At 30.9% G+C, this 18,383-nt stretch overlaps 1 protein-coding gene across 18 annotated transcripts in view; it reads left to right on the top strand.

Annotated features, from left to right (window-relative positions):
• LOC145246805 (serine/threonine-protein kinase 26-like) overlaps positions 1–18,383 on the top strand; it is a 203,264-nt gene that overhangs the window by 88,637 nt on the left and 96,244 nt on the right. For 9 of the 18 annotated variants that reach the window (XM_080108624.1, XM_080108622.1, XM_080108617.1 and 6 more), the window contains exon 1: positions 13,717–15,102. The exons of the other annotated variants lie outside the window; for them this stretch is intronic. In XM_080108624.1, the coding sequence (XP_079964750.1) occupies positions 15,088–15,102 (15 nt within the window). In that variant the 5' untranslated portion in view covers positions 13,717–15,087. Of the gene's footprint in view, positions 1–13,716; positions 15,103–18,383 lie in introns of those variants that run through there. 18 annotated transcript variants of the gene reach the window in all.

The following is an 18,383-nucleotide window of genomic DNA, read 5'->3' as shown; positions in this document are numbered from 1 at the left end:
ACAAATAAACGGAAATGATAACTTTTGTTATCCTGTAATTTATTTAATGATGATGCAGTCAAAGCATGCCCTCATTAATCCCAACACTAATCCTGAGGTGATGATCGAGAATACCAGGATTGGGATGAAGATTATTAATTCAGCTTAACCTTATTTTACATAGTTGAGACAATTCCATTAAATGGGGAATAAATTTTAATAATACAATAAAATGAGGCCTAGTGCTTTGTACAGGATGATGCAGAGTTCCTTTTTCATTCCTGGACAACGTCGGGTATTCCTACTAGCAAATTAATAAAGAAACCAGCATCCGAATATAATGTGAAAATTTCAATTTTTAAAATGAGTTCAAGATTAATTCCTACAATCGCTTATTATTGGAAATCAGATTTTTATAGTTACGGATTAAGTAATCGATAAACCCAAATATTCGTCGCATTTAATAATCTTGAATCAGCAGCAACAGCTAGGATATGGAGGTAGATTATACGATATGGATTTCAAAAAAAGATATAAATCGGAGAAAAAGAAATGCTTGTCAGGATTTTAAAAAGTATGAAACAGATTATCTGGGAATTATTATGGGAAGTTTCGGGCAATGTACAAGTGTAAGCAAATAGAATTTGGAAGCAACTATCCGATGTAATAACAGACGAATTTGGGGCAACGAAAAAAAAATTGGGAGCAATGTACAAATTTAAGGAAAAAAACGTTTGGAACAAACATGAAGTTGTAATGAATGGAACATTGGACGAAACTTACAACTTTAAAATACAAGGAATTGGGAGCAACTTATAGGTGTAAGAAAATGAAACAGGAGGCAAGGAAAGTGAAATTGGAAGCCAAGTCAGATATATAAAAATGGAATTCTTTGTTAATGACGTTGTTTAAAACATCTATAAAATCTTTGTGTTCACTTTTCATATGCAATACATAATAGGGAGAGATTTTCCTTTTCTAGTTCTAAATTCCTTTTGATATCTTTTAGACATTCACGACAAACTTCATACAGTTATATTATTTTCTTGCAAATCTGACTGGTTTATTTCATCGGACAGCAGTTTGACACAGTGTGATTTGCATGTAAATGTGAAATTGTTTGAAGCTTTACAAACTTATCTTGCAATTCTTCCAGATTATTTTAAACAGATGGTTTCTTGAAGATTAATGTAGATTTCGTTTTCTCATTTTTCTAACAATGATCTCTGGAGACTCGTCCAGGACTGAATGAGAATAAACAAATGTTCCACCCTCCAATATATTTAAATCACCCATTTTTCAATCAAATTAACACATTGTTGTCTATATTGCATTGTAGAGAATCTACTGTTGATTTTATAAAATTATCTGTAAATAATGGCTTCACTTACAGTTTAAAATGAAAAAATGCCAAGTGTCAGGGTTCAATTATGTTCTAAACAGAAACATTCATTTTGAACTCACCCCTTTTTATCACAGAACAAACTGTTAATTTTATTAAATTATTTTCATATAATCACTTGAAGTATAGTTAAACTTACATAAGTCAAGTATCATGGTTCAACTGTTATCTAAAAAGAAACATTCATGTGGTGGCGGTACAATATTATTCTGCGTTCATCATACACATCAAAAATAAAGACAACGTCTTACTTTATTGAAACTCTCAGACTCACCGGGTGGGTTCAACTAGAGCACAAATTATTCCCAGTTTTGTGACATTAACCATTTCTTTGGTAGGTAAATTTCATCAGACTAAATTGTTTGAATTAGTTTGATAATTTAAGTTGGAGCAGCGAATTAATCTGAAATACATTTTTTATCCCTTTAATCTTTTATCTATATAATTATAACACTCAAATGACCTTGTAACGAGTGATGTAACCCACTTTCTGGTTTACAACATCCGGTTGTGTATGCGTGCATAAACATTAACCCACAACAACGTAAACAAATAAACACAAATCGCTTCTTTTGCAGATTTTGACCTGCACACTGAAATATTAACGTTATTATTTCGAAAATATTATTTAACATGGGAGTGGGGGTGTTTTGCAACTATTCTTTATTACAACTATACTGTCGCTATTTTCTTACAACTAAACAACTTTAACCCGTTGACAAACATAAGAACAATTGTAGTAAAACCAAGACTACTACTACTACTACCTCTATCCGTCCCTTTTCCTTCCTTCCTTCTTTTTTATTTTTTGTTTACATTGGGTCAGTATGTTATATTAGCTATGAAATTAATGTACGAGCGTGACACTTGTGACGTAAAGAAAATAGTTTTTGTGACATAACAGAAACATTTCTATGAAAGTATATTAAAACGAAAAAAGAATATAGATAGATTTCTATGAGTCATTCTGTTTATGATTGTTTATTTTTGAAAAAAAGAACTTACAGCCATTGAATTATAAGTGGTTTGCCATACTTATAGGTAAATGTGCACTGAACAGATACCATAATACTTAAAGTTAAATTCAAATTTTGATATATCTTTTAATTTAAACGTGAAAAAAAAAACAATTGGGACGCTGAAAACGTATATAGTAAAACAATACATTTTATTGTCGCGTTGATTATTTATTTGTAACGCAAATTAAAAAAAACATATTTTCAGAGTTATTTATTTATGCTGATTGTGTAGAAGAAAATCTATGACTGTTTTTTAAGAAAGGTATATTAAAAAATGGGGTACTCTTGCAGAGAGTTATGCAGACGTAACTCAGCGCACGCCCGGCTTTCCTCAGAACATGACGTCAACAGTCAGAGTAAACCAAGAAAATTAAGCCGTCTGACGTAACATAAAGGCAATGACAATGGGGGACGATGGTTTTCAACGCGATGCATGTTCGCACGAGTTGAAAATTCAAAGCAGCAGACAACAATTTGGAAGAGGAAGAAAAGAAAACAAATTAGTAAAAGAAAAAGAAGAAAACAAATTAGTAAAAGAAAACAAATTAGTAAAAGAAAAAAAAAGAAAACAAATTAGTAAAAGAAAAAAAAGAAGCACACCATTTCATACTTTCACTTCAGAAAAAAAAAACATCAATTTTACAGCCTTAAGTGAGCAGCTGAAAATACCAGCCGGAGTCCTCGACTTTTGTCAAGAAAAAAAATTACTGGCACGGACAAAAACTTGTGCATCATGTGGATACAGGTGCAATCTTATTATAAGAGGAAAGATAAGCGATGGCTATGCCTGGAGGTGTCAGGCTACCAAATGCCGAACCTTTACATCTTCCGGACTGGTACCTTTTTTTTGCCAAGTCTAGGCTGACAATTGCCATCATAATAAAAAGAATCTATTTGTGGGCATTCGAGCGAGCAACACAGAAAGACCTCCAGCGCGAATACGGAATACGATCTATGCACACACACCATTAATAAAACAACGGTCTGAAGAAACAACAATATCTGATTTAATATAAAAAAAAAAAACTATCTCACCCAGTTTTGTTCCAATTTTTCTAGTTTTCAGATTTTTCCTTGTAAAAAAAAAAAACACCTCCCAAAAAAACGAACAAAAAATAACAAATTTGTTTTAAATTTTTCTTGAAAAAAAAAAAACTTTACAAAAAAAATTCCTTGAAAGTATTTGACTTGCCTTTGAACCTTTTCTCGAACAAAAAAAACCTTTAACATTATTTATTTAAAAATACATATATAGCAAAAACAAAAAAAAACAAAAAATATTGTTATAACATCTTTCTTTACAGTTAATAAAACTTAAAATTTAAGATACATTTTCGTTTCTTGTAATGCTTTTATCAGCGACGCTCAGCTTAATTTCCTCGGTGACGTTTGGCTTACTTCGGCTGTTAACGTCATGTTCTGGAGAAAACCAGGCGGACTCTACGTCTGGATCACTTTCTGCATGAGTACCAAAAATGGAGAATAAATTTTAAAAAAAAATGAAGGTGGTGGGTAAATCGCTGTTGCAAAATGCTCTTATGGTTGTCAATGGGTTAAAGTAGATTTATTTGTAAGAAAATTGCGTTAAAATAACTTAAACGTAATACGGAAATGAACGATGTAAAAAAAAATGCAGAAAGTATTAACAATTATTTATTTGGATAATTTAAATGCAAAAAAAACTCAATCCAGATGCTGAAAACATACACAGTAAAACAATACTTTTATTGTTGAGTTGATTATTTATGTACGCATGCACAACCGGAATTCATAAACTATATGTTGGGTTACAACACCCGTTACAAGATCATTTGAGTTTTATAATTATATAGATTAGTCATTCTTCTAAAAATCACCAAATTCCAAGCAGATTAAGTAAGCAAAATGGTGAGTTAAAGTGATTTGCAATTAATTTGTTTTTCTTATTTATTTTTTGCAATAATACCTTTGAATCAGTGTTTCTTTCTTCGATTTTTTAAGAAACCATCACTGATATCATATGCAGCACTTTGAAAAACACTGATCAAGATCTTGCTGACTTTTCTGACATGGATCAAGCAGTGCAATGGGAAAAATGTGGCTTGTTACTTTTTAGCACCTCTAAAGCAGCCTTCTCTCTTTTGATATGTTCCAATAGTTTATTCCCCAGAACCGCTAGACTCTGGAATTCCATTCCAGGTCCCTGCTTCCCCAACAGTACTGACGTGCAGAAGTTCAAGTGTAACGTGAACCGACATCTTGCTGCCAAAATCCCTACATAGTACCCCAGTAGTTGTTGCCCCTGATAGTAGCTCCCTACACCAAAATGGCAATTTGCCTTGTTTGGGGTGAAAATGTAATAAAAAAAAAAAAAAAAAAGAACTATTGCTCTAAAACCAAAGCATCCATCAATAGATTCACTATTAGCATGATTTGAAAATTCAAAGTGTTATACAACAATTCATTATTTTGTCTCAACTGTTATGTTTATAAAGAAAAATAAATGCATCCTGGTGGATTTCATTTCCTTAGTTTCTTTTTAATCAGATATTAAAAGTTATTTCTTAAATGTTTTTTCTTTTTTCAATTTCCATATAAAACTAATATATTCAATAAAAAAAACACAAATTCCTTATTAGTTTAGAGCCTAACTTTTGTTCACGTCTTGGTTTGTGTAAAAACAAAAAAAAAAAAAGAAGCAGATTGGAGATTTGAAAAACTTCTATATTATATTTCTTCAAGTTTGTTTGTCTGTCTGTTACACTTTTTCTCAGAAATTATTGAGCCAATCTATCTGAAATTTTGTGTGGACCTTTGTTATAGTAAAATGCTGCAAACTGAGTATCATGGTATCTATTTAATGCAAAGTTAGGGATTAATAGGGATTAGTTACAACAATGTCATATTTAATCTAGAAGTTTTATTGGAAAATACTGGACTGATCTGGCTGAAATTTTGTATGGAACTTTGCTATTATAACGTGCAAGGAACTATTATTACTATCCATTCAATGCACAGTTAAGGATTAATATGGATTAATATTTAATGCAAAAATGAACACAAATTTAACCATATTTATGGATCGAAGATAAAGAAAACGAAATGGTTAGTTCGAATCAAATACTGATTTGTCAAATGCATTGCTATTTAGAGCTAACTCCGAAAATCCGATTTAACTTTATATTTTAGGTATTTGTATTTGTTGCTTGGAGTAAGCAGTCCGGGATTATCTCTGTTTACATTCAACTCCTCTAGAAAAAGAAAAACAATTGTTTCTAAATAAATTGTTATGAAATGACAGAATAGTATGAAGTTTGAATTTAATATGTCTGTGTGTATTTGTGTGTCTGTGTGTGTTTTTCAGCTCAAACTATTGATCCAATAATCATAAGTATTATGTCACTCATTATCATCCTTCTGCAGAAAAATTAGAAATAGGATTGATAGGATAAAAAAAAAAGCAAGTAAAATATGATAGAATAAATCAAATGTGATAGCTCAACAGAGAGAAAAAACTTTATGTTAGATATAAGAAAAGAGATTAGACTGAATTCTCTCAAAACAGAAAGGGTGAAGAGGAGGAAACGGAGTGTCAAAAAGGGAGGAGGCAGAGGCGATCATCTGATGGCTAAGAAGTGATGGGTGTAGAGTTAATAAGATTAACAAACATTGTCGTATGTTTGCATGTTGGGCTGATTATTTCCACCAACAATTAGCAGATTATATCCGTACATCACTAATTACTCGATGCATCTTATACTCATCTTCCTGCCGCAGTCACTGTATGAGTTGTCAAGATATCAGGCTCAGTATTTTAAGCTCATAAGTGTAGGCTTCTTGTGGTCAACAACCATAGAAATCTCAAGCTTTTATAGGTAAAGTATATCAGATGTAGATTAAATTTTATAAGCATACAAAGAGAACTACCTGCCATTGCCCAGGGGTTGAATTTGTAGGATTAAACATCCACAAAAATTGCATGCCATTTCTTATTTCAGTAGCTTCAGTACATGAAGGAATACCCAAACATGCATCTACCCGATGCATTTAAACTATTTTGAAAGATAATAAAACAAAAACTGTTAGATATTCATGAAAAACTTGGCAGATAAGTCATGCATTAACTGAAGTTTATTTGTACTAAATGGTTTCATTGCAGAAAGGGTTGTAGGGTTTATTAATGATTTCATAGCTGTTGTTTTGGGGGTCCATCCCAAGACTGATATTTATTAATATAAAGTGGTGAAAGGGGTTATGGTACGATGAATGTGAAACTACAGATGAGATGATCATCATAGCGTCCCCGCATATCATTGAACGATGACAAAACAAACACTTTTGGACATTCATGACATGAACTGAAGTTTATTTGTCCCCAATATGAGTAGAGTACAAAAAAGATTGTGTATTTTATTAACGATCACATGAATGGTATGTTCTTTGGGGAGGGGGGCACACTGTATCTTTTGTCAGAAATTTGAAAGCAAGAATTAACACTGAATATGATTAAATTCTGGGTTCATACATTTCCCACATAAATCGCACAGTGGTTACTACTGATTTTGTGTTACTGCCTCATTTTTACTAGTATCCTTGGCAAAGACATGAACCCAGATATCCTCCTTCCAGCTATGGATAAACAGTAATAGTTACTGGACTCTGAAATAACAGCCTTTCTCTGCTTATCCTAGTATTACTTCCAAACATTTTGGATTTCTACTTGCTACTGAACTCAAACAATCTTGCTTCACAATCTTGGTTGAAACTGTAATCTTTGCCTCGCTATAAACTCCCTGACCAAGCACTTTACAGGGTGTATCCATTGTCTCTTGAAACTGAAAAGAGGCCAAAGATTACTGCATAAATGACCACAAAATATCTGATCAGATTTGAATTTACTGATACTTATACTGATAATATCAATCAGGTTGATAATTCCCTTGGCATAAACTGGTGTTACCAGATCAGGCTGGCTGAAGGTACTGGCTTCCTGACTTCAAATATACCCAACATTGATGTTATTACTTTTTTTCTTTTCCCTTTGCAAAATTTAATCATCAAGCCAAAAACAAAAACACTTTTACCTCTACAAAACGATCAAACTTTAGAGAATAATAAACCATGAATAAACATTCAAAGAACTTGAAGCATAAAACAATTTTCCAAAATTACTTGATTCAGCATTAAATAACATGAAAAGGGTCGATATGCCATAAAACAAAACAACCAAACCAAACACCATGAAATAAATATTTGAAGATATAAAGAACTTGAAGCATAAAATCTTTTTCCAAAATGACTGGATTCGGCAGTAAATAATCCGATCAGGGTTAATATTCCATAAAACCAAACAACCAAACCTTGAAACAAAAAGTACCTACTAAGGTTCTATGTGGAATGATTCAGTGATTTCTTAAAAAACATAGTTCAGTTCTAAAAGCAACAGAAGAAAGTTATAGTGAGAGCATGAACATAAAACTTCACAATTTTTAGTCTATAAAATAGATTTCAGTTATGAGAGAAAAACTTGCTTAATGAATGACAGCAAAGAAGTATTTGAAAATCATCTTTCATGTTATATTTTTATATTCTTTATAAAAAGACAATATTTATGGATTTCTTGACATAAATGAGAAAACCTGTTGCTGATAGTTTATAATCTAAAATACTTTTAAAATTATTCAAGGTAAAAATAACATTTCATGAGATTAACTGTTGAAATGGGTCATTGAAAACTGGCAATTATCAGCAGCAGCAGCAGCGACAAGAGGCGGAAGAGGAGGAGGGGGTCACCTTTTGATGATGACTTTGAACAATTTAAGTGAGACACCCAAAAAGGCAACTAAAGGAGTAAACCAAACAGAGCTTTATACCAAAGTATCATTTTCTTTATTAACTAGGCTCATTATATATGTATGTATATTTAAAAATAAATATTAATAATTTTTTATACCTTTTTTTTATTTATTTTTTACAAAGGAGTCACCACTTATCAAGGCCCGGAGGCCACTCGAAGATAAGGGTTAATGAGAGTACAGTGGTCAAGGGGAACGTGTCAGTCATCGTTAGTCGTGGAAATTTGGTAAATTGGATTACTTAAGGTGATGACTCATCAAGAATTTGTTCGCATTGGACTTGAAGACAACCATATTGTAGTCAGTTGAAAAGCAGGAAAATGGAACAAAGTTCCACAGGCGTGCAATTCTACGAAAGAAGCTTTGTTCATGAAATCTATGTTTAGGTTTAGGTACAGATAAAGAGTGGGGGAAATTATTTATAGTGGTTTCAGCTAGAGAAGTGTTTTTTGTGAAAGTCAGGCCAGAGGGGACCATAGATTGGAGCTCAGACGAGCACTTGCCATGAAAATAACGATAAAGCAGAGACAGGCTCGCAATGTCTCTTCTGTGGGAAAGAGGTTCCAGGGAAGAGACAAACACTAGTGTTCAATGCTATGCAATCATCAGTGTAGGAAGTGATAATTACTGCTGGTTGGGAGATATATAAGTCCAGGTTAAGAATATTCAAAGCAATTAATTTCACAAGGTTTATATAATAATGCTCAATAATAAATAGCGCAAGGTATACTTTTATTTATATTCAATTAAACGCTTTTTTAATGTCACTACACGATCATGACAATGTTTCAATCGATAAGTTAACAACCTTGTCAGACGATGCACGATACTTTTAATAAAATAAAAGTTAAGAGTACTCTTAGTGGTTAACATCATGGTTTTAAATCAAAATTACTCTTCAATATTAATTTTTATTAATTTTAAATTAACCCACTAATTAGCTTACAATTTTTATATTCTATGGAAGTAATCAAGCTCTTAAATTTTATTTTCTTAAATAATAAATAAATAAAATAAAAAAATTAAAAAGACATGCCAAATTGAATATTTAATATTAAATATCCAGACAGTACAAACGCTATATAATGTTATGTTTAAAAAGGTTTTAATAGTTCGAATTGATGAGTTAACCTCTTTTTTCTCATCTTAGAAGGGAAGTCGGTATTCTAACACGATTTTTCAACTTTTGCGTGGATGTCTATGTAAATCCATATTCCTACCTTTTCTTCTTTTTTTCTCTTCTCCTCTACTTTGTTTTTCATATGCAACCTCGTGACTTTTTAAATTGCAATGCTTGTGTAATTTGTTTCTTTCCATCTTCATTTGAGAATTGTGACGTTTTAAAAAAAGCGCCTTGCGTCGACTGACAAAGTCGTTAGGTATTTATAACTAACTGACCAAAACATTATCATAATCGTGTAGCGACATGAAAAAAAAAAAAAACGTTTATTTGAATATATATATATATATATATATATATATATATATATATATATATATATATATTCAAATAAACGTTGTTTTTTTTAATGGGACGATTCCAATATTTTTCTTGATTCTGATACAATTACTGATTCCGATTCTTTACAAATTCTTAAATACTTAACAATAGAGTTGTTCTTTTTCCCAATTACCATTAAAAAACATGTTAAATGTGCAGATATTTTCTCAAACGTAAAAACAAACTTGTGGGAGATGACCTATAGATTTTTAATTTTACTGGTTTTCTAAAATCAATAAATATTTATTTTTTAACATTACTATCAACAGTGAAAGATTTTGTTTTATTCAAAATTAAAAAAAAAAAAAGACAATTAAAAGAATCGTTTTTAGCATCGGAAAATAGGCAAAAAATTTTCTGATTCCAATACCGATTTCAATACCTACAAAAGTTCTGATTTTTACGATTCCAATTAATCATCCTAACACTAATATATATATATATATATATATATATATATATATATATATATATATATATATACACACACACACACACACACACACACACACACACACACATGCACTAGAAGAATACTCGTCCCAGGGCAGGTTAAATTAATTCTTGGAATAGAATAGATTTTTATCACTTTTATGTTCCTTTGAAAAGATTAAAATCAAGATATAATGCTACTTAAACCTTATACCTAGAATCTTTATTCTAATTTTCATCAAAAACTATTACATGATTTTGATTCTAGAAAAAATCTAAAAAAAAGGGTGTTTTAAGAAGAAATTGAAATTCAAGGAATCTTGCTTGATTGGAATTAAATTTAATTAGAATCAAATTTAATGCAAATCTAAAATATTTGAATTTTCAATAAGAAAATAGTGCCTATATTATGTCCCCTAAAAACCTGAAATTTGTTGAATATTTATTGATATTTAATAGCCATTTTTTAAATTTTTTAAATTAGAGGTATGAAATTTTTACCATCTTTTTAACCCTTTTGCATAAAAGGAAATTAAACCAAATATAATCTACTTTATATTCCCTTACATCTAACATCTGCATTTCATAATTTATAATTATCAGTTAATTAGTTTATGAGCAAATACATACATATATATATATAAACATATGCACATAGCTAACTTTACATAACTAAAAATTTACAAAGTAAATTTTCTTGGTATCCCTTGAGCAAAGTATTAGCTTCTAATCTACCCAAAATCTATCTTTTCCGGCCTTTTTTTTTTACCTTTTTTCTTTCTGCAGCCCTATAAACTATTCAAATCTCACCCTGTCCAACTGTTCTGGGTATAACACAAAATTAATGAGACACCAATTTAGGAATTTTCAGGAATCCCTCCTTAGTTACCAGGGGCATTTCTGTATTTTAGTTTTCTTTGGTTTTCACTTTTGAAGAGTTTGATTTAATACAAAGGGAAACAATCACAAAATTCTGGAAATGGAAATGGAACTGGACGTAATCCTTTGTAAATAAATTGTTTGTTGTTTTAATATATTTCGAAATTTTAAATAAAGTGTTTGTTATTTTGATTTATTATGAAAACTGTTTGTTCCTAAAAAAGTGTCACACATTATTTTACTTGTGACTTTTAAATTATTTTAAAAATATTTATTTATCTGAAAAGTGTAGCTTTAATTTATTTCGAAATTTTAATTTATTAAAAAAACAGTTTGTTTCTTAAAAGAATTCATTTAATTCAATTAATGGTCAGTTTTCTGTTGTGTTATTTGATTTTTACAAAAACTTTGCAAAAGTTCTGTAAATTTCGCGATTGTCTTCACTTGCCCTGAAATGAACTCTTCCCAAAATGAAAACCAATAAAACCTAAAATGCAGAAATATTTTTCCAGGTTCTACCTGCCAGGACCCCTATCTATGTGTTAAAAAGAAACTATTGTTTATAGACTATTAATTTAGAAAATATAAACTTACAAAACAAATTAATCTACAAATCAATTTAAAAAATATATATTTACCGTTTCAAAATCGACATGTGGATGGTTGACATGCCATAAAATCCAACAACCAACCAAACGTTTATGAAATAAAGTTCTTTCACATATTATAAGAATATAGTAACTCAGTATCGTCAGTTTAAGGCTAGGCAAGAAGGATGAGAAGTAAATCCATATCAGAGTTGCTAATATTGCTCGATTTTCATCCAGCAATGAGGAAAATATTAGATTGTTTGCACTTAATAAGATAATGAATCGTCCCCAATAGATACTACATTTCAGCATCAAATAATCTTAAAAAAAAGGTTTGATAGACAAAGCAAAGCAGGTGAATAAGAACACAAGTAATGAAAATGAAATACTGACCAATCTTTTAATATTCACTGACCTAAAAGAAAAACTATTTTTGATTTTTGGAAACAATATTGACCAACTGAGTAAACAAAACACAGAATTTAAACTAATAATAATGAACTTAGTAAAACCCATGGAAATTCCACGATGCTTCAATCTGAAATTAACTGTTAATAATAATATTGCTTTTGAAATAATAAATGTCTGAGAGGGCCAATACTATTCCTCATCGCTAGATGAAAATCGAGCAGAGGGTCAATTACTCTTTCTTCTGTAAAAATTATGGCAGGTAAATTAATAAATATTCCTCAAATTTCAGTTTCTTTCCAGCATTTTAAAGAGTTGTTAGTAATATAATAATATACCTACAATCTCCTATTTGATAATTCAAATATTTCCGATTTGCATGAAATTTGATCCATAGATATTAGACAATTAAGCAAGATTTTTTTAATTGCAATTTTCTATAATTAAACCTTAAGTCCCAAATTTTAGACATTTTTCTAGAATAAGTAGATTCTGATCCAAACTGGAATAAAGATTCTAAACATACGGTTTAGTAGCTTATATATCTTGATTTCAATATTTGTAAGGGGATTATAAAAGTTGTGCAAAACTGTTCTGTTTGGTGAGTTTATTTTTATTATTAACTGGCAGTATACCTGTCCTGGGATATATGTCTGCAAGTGATATATGTCTATACGTAATATTGTTTAGCGTCACTACAAAAAGAGAGTAAAGTAATATTTAGGACATTAAAAGATGATGCAGTACATATTATTATTATTATTATTATTATTGCCTCACATGGAGCTTTCACACAAGTCAACAACCGATCTGATTGGAAACCTGTGGTGTTCTCTGGAAGCTGAGTGACAACAAGTCTCCCCAGACGTCCAGCTCTCTCCACCTCCTTCGATAGCATTTGCAAATAAATTTGCATCATCGCAACAGCCATTTACCTTTGATTTCTCGCTGGCAGTGGCCATTGGTTTATACTGGAATTTGAGTGGCACTAAGCCTCCCCAAGGTCTCAATTCTCTTCGCGCTTGTCCAGCGGAGGTCTGGTCAGCACTCTCTCCTCGGTCTTTCCATCCTCCTTGACCCTTCTACATTTATTGGGTGGGTTTTTATCAGTATTTTGTTTCATTTTCGATTTTTAAGCGATTATCGAGATTCCATAGATGACGGCCATTTTGTTCTATTTCTAATTTAAGCATTCAAAACTACTTGTATTCCAAAGTTAATATACGCATTAAAATAAGTTCAAATGCAAAAAGCTTATCTGGATAGGTAGAGTAACCTATCTGGCGTTTAGTAACATTTATTTATTATATATTTGTTTTTTGGCCACTGTTTCGTTTTTGTTGTTTATACAGGAGAAGATGTCTCTTATATCCGGGTTAGACTGTACTGCTAAATGCTCGATTATTTTTGTAAATTGTATTTATTTGCAAAATAAATATTCTATAAGATGTGAAGATGTTATTGTCACCGTGCACACTTTACCTGGACACGAATGTTTTATGTGGTGGGAGGAGAGGGGTAATGTAAAGTGATGAATAAGATAGATAGAGAGAGAGAGAGAGAGAGAGAGAGAGAGAGAGAGTTTACGGCATCACAATGAAAGAGCGAAGAGAGAAGGAGGGGGACTCTATTATGACATCACAATAAGAGAGAGGAAAAAGTAAAAAGAGATAGAGAGAGGAGTGAGATAGTATAAGATCACAATGTATTCTAATTTTCTCAAATCCTTTGACTTTGTTATTTTTAGCCAACCAATGACAAAGTTTGAAAAATTATATATTTATTAACAAATACTAACCCAGTAAATCACGGGTTGTCTAATAATACTAAAAAATGTACATAAAGACTTTTTAACCACTTGTTCCATGGTTTAAAATAGTTCACCAGTTCACCACTTACTTCACCAGTCATATTTACTTACTTTTAAACTGTAGTTAATATTGGGTCATATGGTGTTAAAGTAATAAATTAACACTATATTCAACCTAATACTCGGAATATTAAAAAATAAATAAACGATTATTTACCTCTTAAAATGGTTCAATATCAAAATTAATTTAGAAGCAAAATTTAAATTTTTCATAGTTTTTAAACAGCTGGTTGTTACCGACCTTTTGGCTAAATATCCTTTTGCATTAATTAACATTTTACACCGGCTGTTAGGGAACACATACATAAAAATAACTTTGCTCAATAATTATCATAATATACATTAATTGCCGGCAAATTAATAATAATAATAATCGCCAATTTTAGACAGCGTATTTGTTTTTAAAAGAAAAGTATCCGCCAAACCTACTGCTACTCCTGCTGCAGAATATATCACGCCACTCTATATGATCATATTTACCGCCCACTTAAATTGAAAAAGCGACTTAAAAGAAAAACAATTACTAGACATTTGCAATCATATCAAAACATACAAACCATCGCAAATCATCTAAACGACCAACAATTTTAAAACAGTATTTATTGCAGCTGAAAAAATGAGGACTATTTTTCGATTTTTTCATCGAGCGAGTTAACCGCAGAAGGATAAACTGAAATTAGTAATGATTACATTACTCGGTATCGGGTAGTGATTAGGCAGAAGTATTAACGTTGCGGTGTAATACCACTTATCACGATAACAGTCAAAGTAGTGCCACAATATGGCGGTTTATGTAGTCGTCACAGTTTGTGGGATGGAACCATGAGGTTCTCCACAGACATAGAATTATCGGAAAAACTTTACAGTTATCTCCTTGGAATGATCTGGATTTAAATATCCAATCTATCAGTTTGCAGATTATTACTGTATTGTTTTTTGTTTTTTTTAAACGGACTTATCGACGTTGTCTGCTCAAGTCGCCGCCATTGAGGCTTAGAGTGTGTTGGATCTTATTTTTATTATAAATATTATTATTGTTGTATGTTATAACGGTCGCGTTTTCTACTTAGTCTTGTAGTTCTTTGCGTCCATTTATCGGAACATATTCATACAAAAAGATAAGTTAGAAACAGCGAGAATTGACGGCAAAAATTCTCACCTTTTCTTTACCTAATGGCTGTTCAGCAGGTAAGTTGGTCAACTCACTTTTTCTGTTTGACTTGATTGTATTTTAAAAAAAGAAAAAACATGGTGTTTATGAATGTCACCTTTAATCACATAAATAAACCGCGTATTGTCTTTCGAACCAATTTAGTTATTTATTTTTCGAAACAATAGAATTGGTTAAATAAAATAAACAAACCACCCATTTTTATTTTTTTAACCCGATCAACCGGACTTTTATAAAATTATTTTTGTTGTTTATGCCATTCTGATTTAAATTTAACAGAAGTAAAAACGTTTACCATCTAATTTAAACTATTAAAATAATCCAGTTGTTGTCTTGTACACAAACAACATAAATACGTATTTTATTTTTTTGTTGTTGTTTTCGAAGAATCCAAACTGCTATAGTAGTAGCTTAGTAATGCTTGCTACACATATAAACCTTTTTTCAGTGTCTAAAGAGACAATGGATAATCCCCTGTAGGGGTACTTGCGCGGGATGGGGGGGGGGGTCTATAGTGAATAAAACCACGGTTGTCCAATCTATAATTGCATCTCTCTTGAACAGCCATTGCTAGAGTCCACTGGCAAAGCTAAATCCAGGACGACTGGAAACAATGCCGGGGTAAGCAGAGAAACTGATGTTTATTTTGGAGTTTATCCTTTTCTAGACTAATTGCTCAATCAAGGCCTGAGTTTACACTACTATTTAATCCCCATCAAGGTTTGTGGATTCATACCTTTCCCAGGGATATTAGTGAAAAAATGTGACTCAGTAGTTCCAATGCCAAATCCGTTAATAAATCCGTCAGATTAACAACACAAATTCACTTCTCTATTTTTGCCATTAAAAACAACTAATGTTGATTTAGTTTAAAAAAAAAAAAGCGACACATTTTAAAACTTTGGTACTTGATGTAGAATACAAACCGTAGTATTTTTTAGGTAGGATTTTAAAATTAAATTTTACGGTATCGTTTATTAAATTGGTTAGGTGAAAGTACAAAATAGTTACAAAACTGGTGATAGTGCACTTACTGATCCGCGCTATTTTTTTAAATCGTATTTCCAAGTTTAATTAAAGTTTTATGATACTTTTTTTTTTATTCAATTGTAAGGTTAAAGTATAGAATAGTTATAAAACACCCTCCCCTCCCCATGTTAAGAATGGCTTTTTAAATAATAACGTTATTATTTCAACACGGATCAATAAGTGCACTGGACTAGTACCACAAAACTCTCTCCCCTCTCCATTATTTCAGCACGATCTGTATTATTCTGCACAAGTAAACAACAAACGTATGTGGGTATGTGTGTGTGTGTATATATATATATATATATATATATATATATATATATATATATGGTGCTAGTGCAGAGGATGATCCGCGCTATTTTTTAAATCGTATTTCCAAGTTTAATTAAAGTTTTATGTTTTTTTTATTCAATTCTAAGGTTGAAGTACAGAATAGGTACAAAACACCCTCCCCTCCTCATGTTAAGAATGGCTTTTTAAATAATAACGTTATTATTTACGTCCGGCACTCTCTGCACTAATACCATATATATATATATATATATATATATATACACACACACACACACAGTCACGTTACTTTTTCCACTCTCTAGCAACTGGTTCAATATAATAGCAAGCACCAGCAGCTGATTGATCGAACTCTACTGTTTGGAACAGCAACAAATAAGATTGAAAAAGTAAATTTTCTCCCCACCCTAATACATACATTCAAATTTGCCCTTGATGACTCTTCATGAAATTAATATTGTAATATTGTTTCGTTTCACCAATACAAAATCTGCAAATGTGAGGTTTGTATCTTATGGGGTTAAAGACACACAGGAATGCAACTTGTATAATAGAAAACTTATTTTGTATTTTAATTATATCTAAAACTTTTAAAGATTTAAAATAATGTAAATTATACCACACCTCCGTGTTTAATGGGATGGTGGTATAATTTAAATGTTTTTTGTGTATTAAATTTGTGATTGAATGCGGAAATATTGTCGTCACGAGAAGTCCTCATTTGTGGGTTTTCTTCACGGACGTTTCATACAGAATTTATGAGATTGTTTATTTTTTATAAATATTTTAACTTATGACATTCCCAAATTGTATTGAGTATTCTTTTAAAAATCTGCCGCTTGTGTTAACAAAACAATCGGTTTTAATAAATAAAAAAAATAATTCGATTTTAGCTATGCCTGTTAATAACACTATTTTATGATTTTTCATAAAATTAAATCATAAATGTGGTCGTTTCTTTTGTTTAAAATTAAAAACAAAAGAATACATGCAGAACGAGAAATTAATTAAAAAAAGATTTTCTTCACACACACACACACACACACACACACAAAATCGTTTGTTGATCAATAAATAAGTTTTGTGAATCTCTTTATGTTCTTATTTACTTGCCTCCCCACGAGGACAGAGTTAGACATAAACCGATTTTTGCCGAATTAAACCAAAAACTTAGGTTATAGTTATAAAACACTTCTATTAAAATTCAGTAAAAGTACATAGATTGAATTATAATTTTATTATTAATGGAATATTTTCGAAATTGGAAATGTAACGTGAAATGACAAACTTCACAAACGTGTGTTTCTTCGAAAGTAAAAAATAAATTTATATACATTTAAACTGTCGAATAGAAAATTGTTTATAATTTTTAACGGTGCTTCTACAGAATTTTGATCAAAACAATTACTATAACAGTTTTTTTTTTTTTTTTTTTTTTTTTGCAATTTACGGACCGTACTGAAACAGAGTTATTTAGAAATTCATTCTTAGTATGGGAAGAGAGGGCTTTGCTAATAATTCTGTACTTTCACCTAACAATTTAACAAGCAGGATACCGTAAAAAAAATTCTGTCTAAAAATAGCACTGTTTGTAAACTGTAGAATTACCCGTTAAGAAAATTAGAAAATTCAATAACAATTTTTTTATCATAATTTCATGACTAATTCGACTTAAGCAAAATGAAAGTAAAAATTCCGGGCCAACGCCGGACGATACAATTAGTTCTAAGGAAATATATCTTTTTGAGAAGATAGCTCGTAGATTTCTTCGAGATGAGACTAAGAAGGAAGGAGGACACGTGATAATGATTACATTATTTTCTTAGTTGCATATTTTTAACCTCAACCAAGCAAGCTCTAATTTTCTTCTCAATTCAATGGAAAGCCAGTGGTGTTTATTTTATTTATTTTTTCCTGAATCTGGTTTTAATGATGGTTTGAAATGTGTCTTTTATCCACGAGACTATTAGTGTAG

The sequence above is a fragment of the Euprymna scolopes genome, chromosome 24 (assembly GCF_053919585.1).
Source record: "Euprymna scolopes isolate OS-2025 chromosome 24, ASM5391958v1, whole genome shotgun sequence".
NCBI lineage: Eukaryota > Metazoa > Mollusca > Cephalopoda > Sepiida > Sepiolidae > Euprymna > Euprymna scolopes.
This window is presented reverse-complemented; position numbering and strand designations above follow the sequence as displayed.